Here is a 20,769-nt window from a genome sequence, read left to right on the forward strand (position 1 = left end):
ATAAATAAAAAAATGAACAATTATAAAAAAAAAATTAATTATCACAATTTTAAGAAATTTTCAAAAAATGTTATTCAATTTTTTTTTTTAATTGTTCGTTTTTTTACGCACTTTTCGAGAAAAAAATATATCAAAAAAAGATAAATTAGAAATTTTATCCAAAAACATGAGAGCCAAAATTTTTTCCAACTTTTAAAGGCAAAAAAGCTATCAAAATTTTTATTTTTTTCTTTCACAATATTTTTTATCATAAATGCGCCGTAAAAACAAGTAGAATAAAAAAAAATTTGAAAATGTTAATTTTTCACCTTGTTATGGTCCAAAATGGGATTAATTCCACTTGTTAATAATTACCGGATTTTTTTTATAGGAAATTTATTTTCCTACAAATTTGTAAGGTAAAACACCCCATTAGTGGCACTTTCTTTGATTTTGGTACTTATTGAATTAATTTCAATAATAAATCTATTATTTCTAATCTTTAAGACCTTTAGATCAAAAAAATTTTTAATTTTTATTCCAAGAATATTTTTTCATTCAAAGAAAAAGTGCCATTAATAGGGGTTAAAGGTGCCACTAATGGGGTATTTTACTTTACTCAATTTTTTTTTTTTTTTTTTTGTAAATTTAGTCGTAAATGAAATAACGTAAAAAAAAATTAATGCAAAAATGAAGTTTAGTGATCCATAAAATCTTATAGGTGTAAATTACAACTAAGTCGCAAAGGACACTTTTGTAAAATATTTAACATTGAGGAAATTGCTCTTTGATACAAAATAATTGCATAAAATGCTACTGAGTTATAGATAGTTGAAAAAAAAATTCACGTGTAATTTAAATGTTAATATTAAGAGCTAAAATTTTTAAGAGATTTTTAACCGAATTTTTGATCTAGAAAAAAAAAATTAATATATTAGATTAGAAAATAACTCTAGAATTATAGTAGCAAAAAAAGCGTGGCTTTGATTTTTATCGGGGATGAGGAAGAGGGTGTGTTTTGTGCTCCTTATATGGTGAAAGCGTAGGCGGACTGAAGAAATAGTAGTAGTAGTAATAGTAATAATCTATGTATGAGTGCGAGAAACGATGAGAGTACACAAGCGTCTACTGACGTCGGCGCCGTCGCCGTCAGTCCTACGACGGATAGGAAGGTAGGTTGCAGTCCACGCCTAGTACTCACACCGTTGTTAGACGGTCCATCCGCGAAAGAGAAAGCCGGTTGTGATCACTGGCAAGCTCACGTGAGTAAGTAGACAAGTCAAATGTTCTGTTCTGAATGGACAAATGGACAAATCCATCACTCACATTAATATTTAATATTTAATACAAACAGTTATTATGTTATTAGTATAACCAGTTATAATATTTGTTGCTATCAAATCTTAAGTAATAATTTATTATATTAGTATTTATTTTTTTACGCGTTAAACTAAAATAAATTGTTATTTTTTCTAAGCTCCAGATTATCTCATTTACTTGACGTAATTTTCTCCGCAGCTAATCCTATTTTTGTCCTCTTGTCCCATCACCTTGTCCTCGTTTCCCAAAGTTATCTTCTAAGTATTAGAAAGTTTCCATTTTCCTCATAACTAAACAAAATTATCTTGGTTTTATTATTTTTTTTTTATTTTTATTTCTGCACTGGATTTATTTTTTTTATGTTACTTATTTTGAATGCTTTGATTTAATTATTTTATTTAATATAATTAATGAATGTGGTTTTATAATGTAGGCAAAAAATTTTTCGGATAAGTAAATGTTGTACGCAATAAAAGTAGGACTTAAACGAAATTAGAACTCAACCTACGTCCACAAGATGCAGATACTTCTGTGAAGTGATATCAAACGAGCGTGGAATATATATTTTACCTACTGTCAAGTTTACGTAACTAGGATTTAACTGTATATTTAAATTCTTGATCAGACAAACTCGTTTCCGTGACTATACCCATTCACAGTTAGGAATACGCTTGAAAAAAGAAAAAAATACTTTATCTCTAATCTCTATTTCTTTACTTAATTATTTTTATTTATTTATTAAAATTTTTTATGTATACAATGAAAAAAAAAATTGTATCTTGTGAACTATTGACATTTTTAAAGATATAAACTCATCTCGATGTTACACTCATCAAGACCTTTCATTTGAGTACCCACATCAATTTTTCATATATTTATATATATTATATATATGTATATATGAAAAATATATCAAAATGCATGTGGGTACTCAAATGAAAGCTCTTGATGAGTGTATCATCGGGATGAGCTTATATCTTTAATAAGGTCATTATTTAAGAAATGACCTTGTATCTAGTGAACTATTGACATTTTTAATGATATAAGCTCATCTCGACATTACACCCATCAAGAGCTTTCATTTGAGTACCCACATCAATTTTCCATATATTTTGTATATTTATATATATTATATATATGTATATATGAAAAATATATAAAAATGCATGTGGGTACTCAAATGAAAGCTCTTGATGAGTGTATCATCGGGATGAGCTTATATCTTTAAAAAGGTCATTATTTAAGAAATGACCTTGTATCTTGTAAACTATTGACATTTTTAAAGATATAAGCTCATCCTGACATTACACTCATCGAGACCTTTCTTTTGAGTACCCACATCAATTTTTCATATATTTATATATTTTATATATATATATGTATATATGAAAAATATATGAAAATGCATGTGGGTACTCAAATGAAAGCTTTTGATTAGTGTAACATCGGGATGGGCTTATATTTCTAAAAAGGTCAATATTTAAGAAAGTACAGTGCAATTCAATAAACGTCATTATTTAATAAAGTAAAATTTTATTTATTTATATTTCACAAAACACTTCTTCTTTTAAAAAAACTAAATTTTATTAACACACTATTTTTTTGCAGGATGTCGACGTCAAAAGAGGACGTGTGTACTACAGAGAGCAGAAACTTATCAGCCGTTGAAGCTATTTCGGAAAAACTTGCTGAAGTAACAAGACTCGCAGAAAAGTTGGACGCTAAATTGGACGAAGCTGGTGTGAGAGTTAAATTTACGAAGGATGAAAAAGATAAAATAGAGAGTATTGAATTTTCATCTTACCGCACTGCAAGTCCGTCTTCACTTGGTACAGTAATTGAATTACCTCGTAAAGATTCTGGTGTTATCAATAATAATGGCAACTATAATGAAGATGATGATCATAATGATAACGAGGAGTTGTTATATGAAGAAAATAAGCCTCAGCCCAATGGGATAAATAATAATGGAGTTTGCGATGAAAATACTTCTTGTGAGTATCATAAAACTAATAATGATGTTCAACAAGTAAGTGCGTCGGAAACAGAAGAAATAAATACCGAAGAGTACACGACTGCAACCGAATGTTCATTGACACCAGTTGCAAGATCTCGTAGTGATTCCTTCGTAACAATATCAGAGTGTGATGACATTTTATCTGATTTATATCGGTATGTATATTTAATTTAAAAACGTAAGTGTGTTGTTTATATAAATATATATAGATATTAAAAGTATATTTATATTAATGATCGTTTGGTTCGACCAGAAGCCTGCTATAATCTATACTATTCGGCAAGGGTTCTAAGAAGTGAATTTATTTTCAGAGTGGAGGGAGTTGGAAACCTGGAGTATCATCAGGTCGTCGATGGTTTAGTAACGTCTGAAACGTCTGGGCTTGTTGATCAACTTAAGAAGATGAGTAAATCGCCGGAATTAATAGTCGATATCAATCAAAATGTTCCAGACGTTAAGAAGACTAATGCCACTTCAATCATTGAAACTATTGAGGTTTTTATTTTATTTTTTATTATTATTAGCGTGGTTATTGTTTGTAATTGCATCCTTTTTAAAATACCCTTTAGGGTTATTTTTATTGTTGTTGTTGTTGTTATTGAATATTATTTTATATTTGATTGGCAGGAAACCTCTGGGAAAGTTGTTAAAGAAGTAACGGAAGTAACAACTCTTCGTGTATCTCACGATACTAAATTTGGTGTTGCTTCTTACAAATTGACTTCTAATACCCTTACGGAGAATAAAGAGCACAGAAATGCCGTCGGTATTCTTGATGCAAGTCATCAATACATCAATGGGTGTTATAATGGTGTTCATCATGATGACAAAGGTATTTCTTTATGTTATTAATCATACATTATTATTATTTATTTTGTTTTTTTTTGTATTATATTGTCATCACTATTAAATATTTCTTCTCTGATACTCTAAGCTGTTTCTTTATTAAAAATATAGTTATTTTATATCAAGCGATAGCCCAAATTTTTAATTATTAATATGATAAAACAAAGCATTCGAAAATGCTCTATTTATAGATACGTAATTAAGAAATGACCTTATATCTTGTGAACTATAGCTATTTTTAAAGATATAAGCTCATCCCGATGTTATACTCATCGAGACCTTTTATTTGAGTACCCACATCAATTTTTCATATATTTTGTATATTTATGTATATTATATATATGTATATATGAACAATATATCAAAAATGCATGTGGGTACTCAAATGAAAGCTCTTGATGAGTGTAACATCGGGATGAGCTTATATCTTTAAAAATGTCAATAATTAAGAACTTACATCGCTATATCTTGAGAACTATTGACATTTTTAAAGATATAAGCTCATCCCGATGTTACATTCATCGAGATCTTTCATTTGAGTACCCACATCAATTTTTCATATATTTTATATATTATATATATATGTATATATGAAAAATATATCAAAAATGTATGTGGGTACTCAAATGAAAGCTCTTGATGAGTGTATCATCGGGATGAGCTTATATCTTTAAAAAAGTCATTATTTAAGAAATGACCTTGTATCTTGTGAACTATTGACATTTTTAAAGATATAAGCTCATCCTGATGTTACATTCATCAAGACCTTTCATTTGAATACCCACATCAATTTTTCATATATTTTGTATATTTATATATATTATATATATGTATATATGAAAAATATATAAAAAATGCATGTGGGTACTCAAATGAAAGCTCTTGATGAGTGTAACGTCGGAATGAGCTTATATATTTATAAATGTCAATTGTTAAGAACGTACAGTGCAATTTAACAAAATTCCTATAAACACAAAAGATTTCTATCTGTTGAATTATATAGACTATATCATAAAACAAAGAAGAAATGTAGAAATAATTTTTTAATTTAATTTTAACATTTTATCTGTGAATTTTGATATAAAAAAAAATAACTACTGAATTTTTAATTAATAAATAATATTCTTACAACAGATGCCAGTGCGCAGCATTCACGTGAAGAAATATCAATTTCCGAATCAGAAGTTCCATCAAAGTTAGAAAACGGGCATGCGTGTCGGCATTCAAAAATAGTAAAAGAGTCAACGAGTGAATACAAATTAAAGTTACCTCCTGACGAGCTTAAAAATGTTAGATTTTTAGACACGAAGGGCAATAATGACAGCGGTATCGAGATGCCATCGAAGCACAATGAAAGATTAGAGACAAGCGAAGAAGAAGAAGAAGAAGAAGACGATAATGATAATAGCGAATATTTTGAAAAATTGAAAATGGTAAGCTGCACGCAAGTTGTCACTGATAATAATCAACCAGTGATTTTGCATGGTTTGCAGTGTGAGAATTGAGATAAAATTGCTTCTTTAAATTACTCGCTCATCAAACATCCTATGTATTTTTTTTTGTTATTAATTATTAATTATTAATTCTAAATATTTTTTTGTTAACTTTACAATGTTTATATTTATGTTGAAGTTTATTATATTTTATTCTAAAAAAAATTATATATTGATATAATTAATATAACATTAAATAATATATAAGAAGAGATAATATAAAATATTACACAATAGTATTATGTGAAAGTGTTTAATGACACATTAAATTAAATTAATGTAAACTAAAAAATTGCATTAATTAAAAAAAAATAATAGAAAAAAAAATTAAAAGAAGAAATAAAAAATAAATTATACTTTACTTTATAATTTATCAAAAATCTGATCAGAGTCACGCATACATACAGATGTCCTTTTCTCGAGGATTATTTTAAAGGTAAGAAGGCTCAGGTAAAAAGAGAGAGAGGGAGAGACAAGCAACAAGTAACACAACAGAGCCAGGTAGTATGTATACAAACTTATAAAAAATAAATAAAGCTGAGTACATAAGCATGAGCATGAGTTTAAATGAGACAGAATAAAATCCCTCTCTTGTGAGCGTTCCCCTTACCGTGAAACTCTCAACTCTAGAGGATCCCCCGACTCTGTTTCTGTTTAGCGGCCTCCAGTTAAAGTTAAAGTTAGTCAGTTAGTGTCGGATGAGCCGGCTTGCCAGCCGGTTGTCGTGGTCCTTGTATACATCTGCCTCGATAATAAAACGTGTGTGTTGTTGGCTTTTAATAATAAGTGATGTGACATGTGCGATCACGATAAAATATCAGTGTTGTAGACGTTTAAAAATTTTTTATATCTTTCCTTTTTTTACTTGGCATACTCTGAAATTTTATATCATCTTTGTTTTTATTTCTTCTTACTTTTTATTCATCTTCTTTATCTCGGTCTTTGTTAGTGGATCTGATACACTACACACAAGTATTGCGAAAGGTCGATTTGGTAATTGCTAAAAATGTACCGATGAATATAGATGGATGTTATCTATAGTTGTTGCTCACGTATGCTCACATACGTAATTTTATGTTTAGTTGATCGCTTTATATATACGTAATACATATTTTTACTCTATATATAGATTGATATTATTACTACCGGCATACTTCGGCAGACTTCTTAACACTTGAATTTTTAATATTGACTCATTAATTTCTATTTAATAACAATTATTATTATTAAATGTTATTACCACCATCAAATATTTCTCCTTTGATACTCGAAAGTATTTCTTCATTAAAAAAATATTTTTGGATCATTTGACAGCTCAATTTTTTCAATTATTACTTTTATATATTCTTCTTTTACATTGAAAAAATTTTTATTAACTTTTTTCTAAAAATCCAGAAAATTTCTGATAAATTGTAGAAAAATTCATAAAATAAAGAAGAAATCTAAATTTTTTTTATTATTTTATATATTCTTCTTTGAAATTAAACAAATTTTTTATTCATTTCTTCCTTTGTTTTTTATAAACAAAAAATTTTCTGTTTAAAATTTTAATAATTATTTTATAAAACAAAGAAGAAATATTAATCTAAGTTTTTCAATTATTTTACATTTAAAAAATTAATATCTATTTCTTCTTATAAATTCAAAAAATTTGTCTATAATATCATTTAAAGTTTGTTATAAAACAAATATTAATTATAACCTTAAATTTTTTTAATTATTTTATATATTCTTCTTTTAAATTAAAACTAATTTTTATTTATTTCTTCCTATAAAAACAAAAATTTTTTTTTTTTAAATTGTACAGAATACTTTATAAAACAAAGAAGAAATATCAGTCTAAATTATTCAATTACTTTACATATTCGTCTTTTACATTTATAAACTTAATATTTCTTCTTATAAATTAAAAAAAATTGTCTATAAAATCATAAAAACATGTAATAAAACAAAAATTAAATACAACCTTAAATTATTTACATATTCTTCTTTTAAATTAAAAATAATTTTTATTTATTTCTTGCCATAAAAACAAAAAATTTTTGCCTATAAAATCATTTAAACTCTATTACAAAATAAAGAAGAAATATAAGCCGAAATTTTATAATAATTTATCTTAAAAATTCAAAAAATTAATTTACATTTCTTCCTAAAAATTCAAACAATTCCTCCTATAAAATAATTAAAAAAAAATAACCCTAAATTATTTTACATACTCTTTATAATTAAAAATAATTTATATTTATTTCTTCCTATAAAAACAAAAAATTTCTGTCTATAAAATTATACAAACTCTATTACAAAACAAAGAAGAAATATAAGCCGAAATTTTTTAATAATTTATCTTAAAAATTCCCAAAATAAATTTATATTTCTTCCCAAAAATTCAAATAATTCCCGCCTACAAAATCATGTAAAATTAATTATAACCCTAAATTATTTTACATATTCTTCTTTACAGTTAAAAATAATTTTTATTTATTTCTTCCTATTGAAACAAAAAATTTCTGCTTAAAAAATCATAAAGAAAAAATACAAGCCCAATATTTAACATATTATTTTTTGGCATTAAAAAAAAAAATAATATTTATTCCTTCTCATTAATACCATAAATTTCAGCCCATAAAATAATATTAAGTATGTCATAAAACAAAGCAGAAATACAAAAATAATTTTTTCAATATTAATATTTTATCCGGGGCTCTCGATATAAAAAATAAGTACATTACATAACGTAACAAATTTAAAAAGTTATTTATATTACAGAAAAAAAAAAATAAAAATATTTTTTAAATAAAAAATCCATCTGGCGGGTGGTGAGCATTATTAAATATTTTTTCATTGGCCCGCGTTTTCTCGTTCATTCGGAGAACGCCTTCACCCAGTCGGTCCGGTTTTAAACTTGTGGTTCTCTCGCCCGCACACGTACGTATACGTCGATGACATCATACAGACATACATTAAAGCGTGTACACACGCATCAACATTAATATAACGATATGCGTGTAACGTGCAATGCCGGGAGAGTTAAAAAATAACATTTCATTCAAACGGACATTTTTAACCTAAAAAAAAATATTTAAATTATTATTTTAAAAATTATATTAAATTTCTTCTTTCACTTTTATTTAATTTATTTATTTATATGACACTGAAGTTAGCAGACGTCTAAAAATTTTTGATTTTGTTTTTAATTAAATTACAACTAAATAGTATATTACACACCTAGGGAAGTAAAGTAAGAAATGTCTCAGATCACATGTAATTGTTGGCCGAGGCGAAGCCGAGGTCAACAAACATGTGATCTGAGGCTTTCTTATATACTTCCCGAGGAGTGTTATTTTGCCCTCGGGCGGAAAGTGGCAACTTTCGTCCCGCTGCGCTAAACAAAGTTGCTGCTTTCCGCCTTCGTCGAGCAAAATAGTATACACTCCACGGGAAGTAAATAAGAAAGCCTCAGATCACATGTTTGTCAACCTCGGCTTCGCCTCGGCCGACAATTACATGTGATCTGAGACATTTCTTACTTTACTTCCCTAGGTGTGTAATATACTATTTTGCTCGACGAAGGCGGAAAGCGGCAACTTTGTTTAGCGCAGCGGGACGAAAGTTGCCACTTTCCGTTCGGAGGGCAAAAATATTTTGCCCTCCGGTGGAAAGTGGCAACTTTCTGTCCCGCTGCGCTAAACTGTTGCCGCTTTCCGCCTTCGTCGGACAAAATAGCACACCCTCGGGAAGTAAGCAGCCTCAGATCACATGTTTGTTGACCTCGGCTTCGCCTCGGCCAACAATTACATGTGATCTGAGACATTTCTTACTTTACTTCCCTAGGTGTGTAATATACTATTTAAGAAATAGCACTTATAGTTTTTCAAGTTTTTAACAAGTGATATTTTTAATTGTTTAATTGAAATTTTTGGATAAAAATTTCTAAAAATTTTGAAATGTCAGCTAACTTCATTTTCATTTATTTATTTATTTCTTTATTACGTCAACTATTAAATAACATCTATCTGGATCTTTGACCTTGTTATTTAATTGTACTTGTGGATAATGATAGTAATAATAATTAAGTATGAGTGACGGGTAATATTTAAACAGTAAATTATAAAGTCAACCTTGAAAATTTTAGAGGGTGCATTTAATTGTTAGAAATTTAAAATTCAAAATAAGGTTATAAATATAAATATATAAATACGGAGTAAAAATGGTCGACGGGTACGATTCTATGGAGCCTGGAGAAAATCCAGAGGGTCATAATAATTCAGATTCACAAACTAACGATCGTTCATTCTGTGAAAATGATTTGGAACGTGCCAAGGACTCTGATTCTCAACCGACACCTACGACTACTATTAGCACTATCGCACTGCAGAGCGGTGACACACGACTTGTCATTGCTCTTCTTCAAGTAAGAAATAAAAGTCACTAAAAATATTTATACTATTATTAGTAATTCATATTTTATTTTATAGTATATTAAAATAATTTTCTTGAAGTTTAAAAAATTTTTTTTAAATATATTTAAGAAATATTTGCATTAAAAAATTAAAATTTATAACTATTATTTTTTTATATTTCTTCTTTTATATTATTAAAATTAAAAATATTTTTTTTATATTAATTTTTTAAAGAAGAAATATATTAAATCTTCAAAGAATAAAGATATATTTTTAACATAAAAAATGTATATTATAAGACTTATAAAAATTAACTTCATTGAAGAGAAAAAAATTCTTAAATTTATTCGAAAATAATTTTTAAAAAACAAATTAAATTTTTTATTAGTAAATTTTGTTCATATTTTGTACTAAGAAGAAATCTTTCTATTAAGAATATATATTCTTCAAAATTTTTGATAATGTTATTTTTGTTGTCTGAAAAAATGGCCGAATTCAAAAAATTAATATATTTAATTGTTTATTTTATCAAATTTTTTAGTCAAAAAATCTTTGTTTGAATTTTTTAATAGACAAAAATTTAGGTAAATTTTTGATTTTATATTTTTACTAGCACAAAAAATAAAATTATTATTTTCTATTAAAATATTTTATTTTTGATTAACTTTAAGATAAAAAATATCTAATTATTAAAAAAAAATTTTTTAATATTTTTATAGGTTTAAAAATATTATAAGTCTTGAAATTAAAAAAATTGCCAAAATTTGGATGCATAAAATACATTAAAAAAAAATTTTAACTTAAAAACAAAATTTTAAACTAAAAAAAAAAAATTTTCTTGACTTGAATCACATAAATTTTACTTAAATTAATAAAAATTTCTCAGTTCAAGATTTTTTTCTCTTTAAATCAAGAAGAACCTCTTTAAAATGTTTTTCTCTTGAATTTTGAATTTTTTTTAGTCTATGTATGATTTTCACATACATTTAGTCTTCATATAAGCTTATAAAAATTTTCTTCCATCTAAAACCCAATAATACACATAAAATAAATGAAGATATGTAAATATTATATAATATATATTATTAAATAAATAAATTTTTGCCCGAGAAGAAATCGGAGCAAGAAAAAATACCCACTGCCCATCATATGATATCGATTCAGATAAAATTAGTGTTGATGGTTTTGATCCAGCGATGTTGCGGCTGTCAAGTATCATATGATAGTCAGTGGGCAGACTAAGAGTCCCCGAGGGCATTGGAATATAAAATACCAAGTCTGGATGTCTTTCGCACCAGTCAGATCTCAATATAACTATACTATAACATATCACCATAAGGTGTCTTCTTCAGCGGTTTTGTATATTTATTTATTTACCTTTACAAAGAGTCTAGTCATAGCCATATGTTATATGTTGTATTATTATAAATTACACTCATTATAATTTCTAACCAGTTTAGTTATAATAGCCAGACAAGATTAAGATTGAGCATTGAGTATTGAAATCTTCAGAGGTAAGGACAAATGCACCTCCTCCGCATTATCTTCATATTTCTTCTTCCTCAATGGGTCATTACACCCACTTTCAAAAGATTATTCTTTATTAGTATTGATCAATATTAAAATCAAAATCAAGATTAATAATATTATTGAAGGGGTTACACGCCTGAAATTTTAAAGAATCTATTTCTCCTTTATTATCATTTACTTTGTATTTACTGTACTTATTATTTTGTATTATTTTGTATTATTTGATGATGGTCCTGAGGGAGCCTAGGCTCCAGGACTAAATAAACATTTATCTATCTATCTATCTATCTATCTCCTTTATTGAATTTTTGTAATTTATATGACAAACATTTAAAAACTTTTTAGCTTTTTTTATTGAATTTTTTAAATGCAATTTTGGCTTAAGAAAAAATTTTTTTAAGCTTAGAATATGTTTGCAAAGTGATTGACAAATAAATTTTACTTCAATATCCATTTTTATATTAAGAAAATCCTAGTTGAATTTTTTTATTAATTTAATAAAAAAAAAAATTTATAAAAATATGAAAGTTTAAAATAATTAGAGACAAAAATAACCAAACTATTTTCGAACTACTTTCGTTTAATTTTAATTTAGAAAAGTAATAAAAATCTAGGTTATACATGTGACTAAATGGGCAATAAAAATCTATATTTATTAAAAACAATTCCGGAAACAGCACCTGAAACTTTTACAAAATAACTTTAAATATAATTATAATTTATATACTTTTTTCCTATACAATACAACTATTGCCACTAGACAGACTCTTTGTAATCAATAAATAAATTTCTTCCCAAAAAATAGTTTTGCATAGAACCCTTAGAAGCTGAAAAAGCAGAACAATTCTCAAGTAAATTTGTCGTATGTAATATATTAACCCGGGTGACATTAATTGACGAAGTAAGACAATTGATTTTGGCTTATAGCCAAAGTCTTGATCTCAGTATATAACTTTATGTTTCCTTCTTTGCACTGGATATGTCTGACCTAAGATCCCTGCAGATAACTAACAAATATAACCGTCCCAAGACGAACGCGGAGAAATCCGACCAACTCCTCGGGTATAGCCTGCAGAAGGTTTAAATTTATACTTCGCGGAGCCGTTTTTCGGAAGACGATAGATAGAACAGTTCCCGGTTATACTTGTTGTATAGACAGAACCACATGGGTGCTAAAATAACCCATGGTTACATATATCTCTATATATATAAATATATATTTATATTGAAATGAAGAATAACCATAACTATAACTATAATTATAGCAGCTGAACATTTGATTCGATAAACTCCATTAGTTTTGTATATTTATCTTATTTTTTACTTGTTTCTTCTTTTCTTCTTTTTTGTGTTTATTTATACCGACTCCGATTAAGGCATAGAAAAAATTTAACTTAAACCCGGAAAATTTTGGACTTTAAAAATTTGTCCCTGGACTAAGAAAACTTTTTTTTTTTTTTAATTTAGTAAATTATTTTTAAATTGATAGTATTAAAAAAATAACTTTTAAGTAAAAAAATATTTTCATTTAAATGTAAAGGAGTTGGTGATTTAAGAAATCATTCTTTAAGCGCAACAAGTAAATATTTAACTTATCAAAATCAAGAGTCGAGACTTTTAGGAGAATATTAATTTTTTGGCAAATTAAAAATGATATAATATAAAATACGCTCAAGACCGGACTCGAATCCTGATCAGACCGCGCTTCTTAAAAAGAGTGATACCACTTAGCAATCACAGCGTAATTTAATGTAATTTTGATTTTTTGTCATTTTAAATTTTTCCATTTCGTCAAATATTCAACCACTAAAATTAATAATTTAATTAAACACGTGAAAAGAAAATTAATGATATTTAAGAAAAAATTTTGTTTTTCAATTAGAGTATGATGATACACTGATAGGATTTCTTAGAATTTAAAAAGGTTTCTTTGTTTTTAAGAAATCATTTCTTAGCATTCAAAAAATATTTCTTTGTATTTAAGAAATATTTCTTAGTATTTAAGAAATTTTCTTAAATACTAAGAAATCCTTCTATCAGTGTGAGCACATCATTGATCAATTCAAACGAAAATGTATTAAAGATTAAGATTTTTATTGAAGGGTATTATTACTTATTTATTTGCGAATTTTTTGGACATCTTGAAGAAGTGATGCTGTCGGATTGTCTAAAGCCAAGAACATCGTCTTCTTGATTATCAATTTTTTAGTTTTGGAGTTAGTAAAACATAGCTATTTCGAGAGATTTAATTTCTTAGTCCGAAATATTCTATGTTTGAATGAAAAAATTTATTGAAAAATAATTAAACTTCATACAATTATTTGAAACTTTTGAATCATAATATTTAATATCAAAAAAATAATTTCTTTAACTTTAATCAAGACGAAAATTCTTGAACCAAGAAAATAATTTTGAAGAGTTACATTGTCTTGGATCAAGACGAAAAATTCTTGAAAAAAGTGAAATTTATTTAAACCAAGAAAAATTTTTTAGTTTAAGAATTTTTCTACTCAAATCAAGAACAAGTTCTTCAAAATTATTTACTTGATTCAAGTAATTTTTTTTTCTGTGCAGTAAAAAATTTTGCGATACTGCATCAAAAAATAGTGTTAAAAATTTTTGTGCTAAATATTTAGCACTTTTAAACATTTATTCTTTTAAATCAACACAAAAAAATGTTAAAAATTTTGAACAGAAATTTTTTTATTGTGTCTTCCTTAAAATTGACTGCTAGGAAGAATATTCTTCTTCAGCCAATATATTTTTTTCTGAGCATATTTGCTTAGTTAATCAATAACTAAAGATTTATAATTCATAATTAATTATTTATTTATTAAGATAAATATATGGGCAAAAACATTTAGTTATCTTGGGAGTTCAGGAAGACATAAAATAAAATTGACCGGTTAAATGAATTCCAATCAACTTAGTAGTTTATTTATCTTTTTAAGGTTCGTTTTTCCAGTTAGTGTCTAGTTGTTGTATAAGGTTTTCTCTATAAGGTTGGGGTCCAGCACAAGCTGACCGAGAAGTTGCATGATCAGTGTATAACATGCATCGAGGTATTTTACTGCCTGGAGCAACTAAACCGACTGGATAGAACAGAACTCAAGTCCACCGTATGTATATACATGTATACATATAGTGATATATAGCAACATATAACGAGAATACGACTCGTCACTTTCACTCCGTTAAAAGAAGAGAGAAGATAAGTTAAGTACCATCGACGAGTGACGCCCAAGGACGTTTGTCTCCTCATTATTTATTTTCTCTAATCTCATTAATTATTATTGACGTTATTTCCATATATTTAATATTTAATATTTATAAATCAATCAGTTGGATTTTATTCAATTTGCTGGTCAAGAATGTTTTATTTTTATCAAGTTTAATTAAATAACATTATTATATTATATTACCACATTGATAGATTATGAAATAATTAATTAAATTACCTGTATCTTAAGATTATTTCTTCAGTAGTTGATTTTTCTTTTTAACACTCGAAAAACTTTCTGTTTAATTTGAATACAATGATCCGATGCTATGTAGAAATTGTAGAAAGCCTGAAGAAACTTTCGTGGATACGAAATCGTTTGGCAGTGGGCCAGGCTGGTGAAAATGGAAGCATATCTTTTTCACATTGGGTCAATGAACTCTGGAGGAGTATATAGCTTCGTGTAACCCTTTATTGCTTGTAATAATACTTTTGTATTATTACTTTAAGTCACACATAATAAGTCATGTGTTAAAAATACATTGACATTTAATTAACATTTATAAATAAAAAAATAGTAATTAATTTTCATAATATTGTAATGACAAATAGCAGAGTCATTTTTTAATGTGGAAATAAGACTAATATTTATTATTAATAAATAAATTTTTTTATCTCAGGAATGTGGACAAGATAGGATCATAATAACAAATTACATTATTATTTCTGCGATTATTATATATTTTATTTTTATTTTATTTCAATAAACAAACCCAACAGCCTAGGCCATTAACAGGGTTAATAATACAATCGTTAGTACATAAGAAAAATAAATTTTTGATGTATAACAAGATGACTTATAGCTAGCATATAGTGGTGATTTCATTCATTTCCACTCATAAAAATTGCTGAGTAATTATTGTTTATTACTTATTAATTATTACCTATTAAAAATTACTTATTAACTATTAATTCATAATTGCACATCTTTAACGCCACTTAGTTGCTAGTTTGCCAAGTAACGCAGTTATATATATATTATATTATATATTTATTATTAATGTTGAAAATAAATATTGTCTACATGGAAAAAAGAAAACTCAAAAAATTACATCATACACAGTAAAAAATTTTGCGTCATTACGTCAAAAAATTTTTATATTAAATATTTAACACTAAGTTTTTTGACGCAATGACGCAAAATTTTTTACTGTGTAAATAGTACACCGATAGAAGGGTTTGTTTATAGTTAAAAATATTTGTTAATATTTAACAAATCATTTAATAGAGACTAGTTTTTAGTATTAAACAAATATTTATTAGTATTTCAAATTCTTTGTTTGTATTTAATAAATCTGATATTCATTTATTAAATATTAATAAATCTTTTTAAACACTAAGAAATATTTTTTAAGGACTAAAAAGTGGTCTTTAATAAATGATTTGTTAAATATTAACAAATATTTTTAATTATAAACAAACCCTTCTATCAGTGTAGTGATAATAAGTGTTCCGTTGTATTAAAAGCTATAAAAATTACAATTCGAAATAACATTTTTCTAAATCCAAACTTTGAATGTTAATTTTCAGAGCTTTCAATGTAAATATTACATTCTACAATATAATTTTTTGTAAAATCTGTAATAATTACAATCTGAAACTGTAATTTTTACAGTTTTCATCACGGAGCGCTGCGTTACATTACACATTGTAATTTTTCGAGTTTTCTTTTTTCCGTTTATTAATACATATTTGCATTTAATCATTTCTTCATCATTATGCTTCATTTTTTCATCAAAATATTGTGAGAAATATTTAATTGAATGAAAATTATATATATTATGTATGAACTTAGCGGATAAGGCTTTTTTGGTACTCATGTGTCAGCGCACACGTTTTGCTCGTTGCAATCTATGATTCAAAGCTCAATTTTTGAATATTTTTCATTAATTTTAAAAAATACAAGCTTTAATGCAGTGTTTAAATTTTTAAGATAATTTTTGGATATTTTTCGTCAATTTTAAGAAATATAAGCTTTAATAAAGCGTTTAAATTTTCAAATTTGATAAAGAATTAAAAGAAATATAGCTGTGCTACAAAACATATATCTTTAAGATGTTTCTTCATTAAAAATTTTTTTTTGCATCAGGTAACAACTCAAATTTGTTCAATTATTTATCACATATTCTTCTTTTAAATTAAAAATTAAATATTTATTTAAAAATGATATTAATAAATTAAACATAAGATTTTGATTAATTCTAGAGTGGAGAATGGTTGAGATTAAAAGTTCTGGAAGTATATCCGGAATTAACGAGACTGGGTACAACGGTAGATGAAGCAAAAAGACTGTCAGCTGCACATGACGAGGTACTTGTACGTCTTCAAAGCAAGCAAAGTCCAGTTGAGGAATTACTTAGACAAGCGGATCAACTAATCTCGACTCAAAGACCTCGCGCAGAAGTTTATGCTGCTATGGCTGACACCTTGGGTCAGGCTTGGAGAGACGTTAATTCTTTGCTCGAGCTTCAGAAGCAGATATTGGATCATAATGTACTTTTTAAATGGTAGGTTATTCTCCATTATTCATTATTAATAATTATGAATTATAACAGACGTATACGGAAAGAAGAAAATAAAAAATAATTAATGTTTGATGTATTTCAGTCGAGCTGAAGAATTCAAAGTAAATGCCGTAGCACTTGAAAAAGCATGTACTGATACATTGCTTCCCATTGAGATAGAAGTAGTTAAAAAATTCCTCACTAGAATCCACGATTTAAGGAAAGCAATGCTTAGTTCACTGATGGGTGCTCTACAAGAAGGTCGTACTTTACTGGATTGTCTCAGGGAAATAGCCAACGAGGGTACATTAGATTCACGACCAGATAGAATAAAAGCTGATGCTAACAACGGTATTACATTTTTAAATTTATTTCTTCTTTTTTTTTTTATATTTTTTCTTTTTATTTTTTTCTATTTTTTTTTATTTCTTCTTTTTAATTTTGTATATTTCTTTTTTTTATTTTTTTATATGTTTCTTCTTTCTATTTTTTTGAATATTTCTTCATTTTATTTTTTGTTTGTTTCATATTTTTATTTTTTTTTGTGGATTTTTCTTAAATATATTTCTTCTTTTTTTCTATTGCTTCTTTTTACTTTTATATATATTTCTTCTTTCTATTTTTTTGAATATTTCTTCATTTTATTTATTGCTTGTTTCTTTTTTTTATTTTTTTTTGTGTGTTTTTTAAAGTATATTTCTTCTTTTTTTTTTTTCTATTTCTTCTTTTTATTTTTTTATATGTTTCTTCTTTCCATTTTTTTAAATATTTCATTTTATTTTTTGTTTCTTTTTTCTTTTTATTTTTTTTATTTCTTCTTTTTAATTTTGTATATTTCTTCTTTTTTTAAAATATTTCTTCATTTTATTTTTTGTTTGTTTCTTCTTTTTACTTATTTAAATATATTTCTTCTTTCTATTTTTTTGAATATTTCTTCATTTTATATTTTGTTTGTTTCTTCTTTTTATTTTTTTGTGTATTTTTTTTTTATATATTTCTTCTTTTTTTCTATTTCTTCTTTTTATTTTTTTTTTATATATTTCTTTTTTTTTATTATCATTTCTTCTTTTTCCTATTTTTTATTTTTTTCCATTCTTTTTTTTTTTTTAAATTTCTTATTTTTTTTTTTTTTTATTTTTTCTTTTATTAAACCAAACATTAAAATTTTTAATTACCTAATTTGGTGAACAATAAAACCAAATTACAGCTGTTCTCCAAGTTGAAAAGTGGTTAGAAGAGCTACATGACCAAAGAACCCGTATCGAGTTGTCTTTTACCACCAGAAAGACTCAATTAGAGCAGTGTCTAGCCTTGGCACTTCTAGCGACAGATCTTCGGGACCTAGAAGAAATAATAAACGACAGAATGGCTGCTCTTAGAGCCAGCAGCGATCAACTGGGCGATTCCTCGTCAAGTGCCGGGCTTTTGTTGTTCGAGTTTAAAAAATTACAGTCTGAGGCCAAGGAACTGCAGGAACGGTCTTTGAAAATAACTAAATCAACGGAGAGATTAGTGTCAGCTAAACATTTTGCTGGCGAACAGGCCACGGCTCAAGCTTACGTGATCCTTGAGTCAGCTACGGATTATGTTAATGAGTTAGATCAGTATGAAGGTTTATTAAATCGAGCGATAGCGTTCTTTGAATCTGCGCGATCAGTAAGTCATTTTATGTTACTTTAAATATGCTAATTTTTTCTCTTATTATTTTAATTTAATTTTTTATTATTTTTTTTTTAGGCATTTACAAAATTAGATCAGCTGGAGATTCAATTGGCAACGACCGAACATCCTCCACACTCTCCACAACTAGCTAGGTTCCACGCCCAAACTTCGGCAACACTCACGGAAGTAACTTCTAGTCCGCTGGCAGAGGGTTATGCCCTCCTTGATGTCACGGGAAGAGGAGCGCCTGGTGCAGAGGTTTGAATACTATTTTTTTTTTTTTATTTACATTTTGCCTCGCAATTACTATTATATATCCCACGTATTTATTTAATTTAAGCGCTACGTTTCATCAACTCTGTCACGCCTACAAAAAAATATCCTGTAACTTGTCAAACCTTCTCTATATAAATTGCAAATTATAAATTATAAGTTTGGAAAATCCAAAATTGCAGAACTCGATATTTATTAAATTAAAAAAAAAAAAAATAATAATATATTGCTAATTTATAAACTTAAGTAGAAAAAAAGAAAATTTAAATTTAAAATATTTCGCGGGTTTTTTCTTCCCTCAACTCAGCGCCAGATATTATAACGCGCATGCGCGTACATAACAAAATTTACCATGAAAAATTGGGACGGCCTCTTTTACCCAGATTCCGATTACACAGATCCCTTTGACACATATCCCGACTACGCAGATTGTGATTAAACAGATTTTCTATTACACAGATTACTTATTACTCAGATAACCGATTACACAGAAAATCTTTAACGCAGATCCCGATGACGCAGATAATTTAAATTTTTAAATGATAAATGCCATAATAAAGCCAAGCACTAAAAGTGCCTGAAATTTTTAAATTGCCGCCATCAAAACATGCCGGATGAGCATGTAATCTAGCTATTGGTTGAATTTAAGGTTCAAGGTGTGCACGGAGCGCTTTATTGAAGTATCTACAGTGTATATGTGTAAAATCCCGCGTTGGTTGAATTTTTTATTAGATACTTGATATAATGAATCAACAAAATTACATGTTAAAGATTAGAGCTATATAGGCAAGTAAACATATTTATTATTTATATTAAAAGTTCGGGTTTGAAGTTTAAATATAATTAGTTCAATTACCCCCAAGCGGGGATGAATCGAACCATTTGACGCGTTTGCATAAATTAATCATTTAAGAATCAATGTTGTTTAATGACTAATTTATGGATCGATAATTAGAGAAGATATAATAAATTACCATTGCAAGAAAAAAAATTAGACAAACGGTTGACCCTGAAGGCCATCCCTACAACTTCCCGCCACTTACATACCTAGGCGCTTAAAATTGCACTAATAATTGCTCTTCGAGCTCAAAAACCAACTTATGTCTTATTTTGAGCTCTCCAAGCTCAAAGAGATAGTCTTTCTATACTTTTGACATAGAATTTAATTTCACATAACTTCACACTAATAGATTTGTTTATAGTTAAAAAGATTTGTTAATATTTAACAAATCATTTATTAGAAGCCATTTGTTAGGCCTTAACAAATATTTCTTAGTATTTAAAAAGATTTATTAATACTTAATAAATGAATATCAGATTTATTGAATACAAACAAATCATTTTGAATACTAAGAAATATTTATTTAACATTAAAAAATGGTCTCTAATAAATGATTTGTTAGCTATTAACAAATATTATTTAATACAAATAAATCCTTCTATCAGTGCAGTCAATTCGTTCAAG

The 20,769-nt window shown here is 26.8% G+C and overlaps 2 protein-coding genes across 10 annotated transcripts in view; one reads left to right on the forward strand and one right to left on the reverse strand.

Moving 5' to 3' along the window:
• Positions 1-20,769, reverse strand: part of LOC123267683 — a 141,393-nt gene that overhangs the window by 19,982 nt on the left and 100,642 nt on the right. The gene's annotated exons all lie outside the window — the stretch shown is intronic.
• Positions 1-20,769, forward strand: part of LOC123267682 — a 62,074-nt gene that overhangs the window by 7,491 nt on the left and 33,814 nt on the right. For 8 of the 9 annotated variants that reach the window (XM_044732459.1, XM_044732457.1, XM_044732456.1 and 5 more), the window contains exons 14-21: positions 2,908-3,471; positions 3,628-3,811; positions 3,944-4,148; positions 5,297-5,595; positions 17,071-17,372; positions 17,473-17,720; positions 18,577-19,025; positions 19,107-19,289. In XM_044732459.1, coding sequence (XP_044588394.1) covers positions 2,908-3,471; positions 3,628-3,811; positions 3,944-4,148; positions 5,297-5,595; positions 17,071-17,372; positions 17,473-17,720; positions 18,577-19,025; positions 19,107-19,289 — 2,434 coding nt within the window. Of the gene's footprint in view, positions 1-1,104; positions 1,246-2,907; positions 3,472-3,627; positions 3,812-3,943; positions 4,149-5,296; positions 5,596-17,070; positions 17,373-17,472; positions 17,721-18,576; positions 19,026-19,106; positions 19,290-20,769 lie in introns of those variants that run through there. The other variant, XM_044732458.1, reaches the window with a different exon arrangement.

This window comes from Cotesia glomerata, linkage group LG6 (genome assembly GCF_020080835.1).
Source record: "Cotesia glomerata isolate CgM1 linkage group LG6, MPM_Cglom_v2.3, whole genome shotgun sequence".
Taxonomy (NCBI): domain Eukaryota; kingdom Metazoa; phylum Arthropoda; class Insecta; order Hymenoptera; family Braconidae; genus Cotesia; species Cotesia glomerata.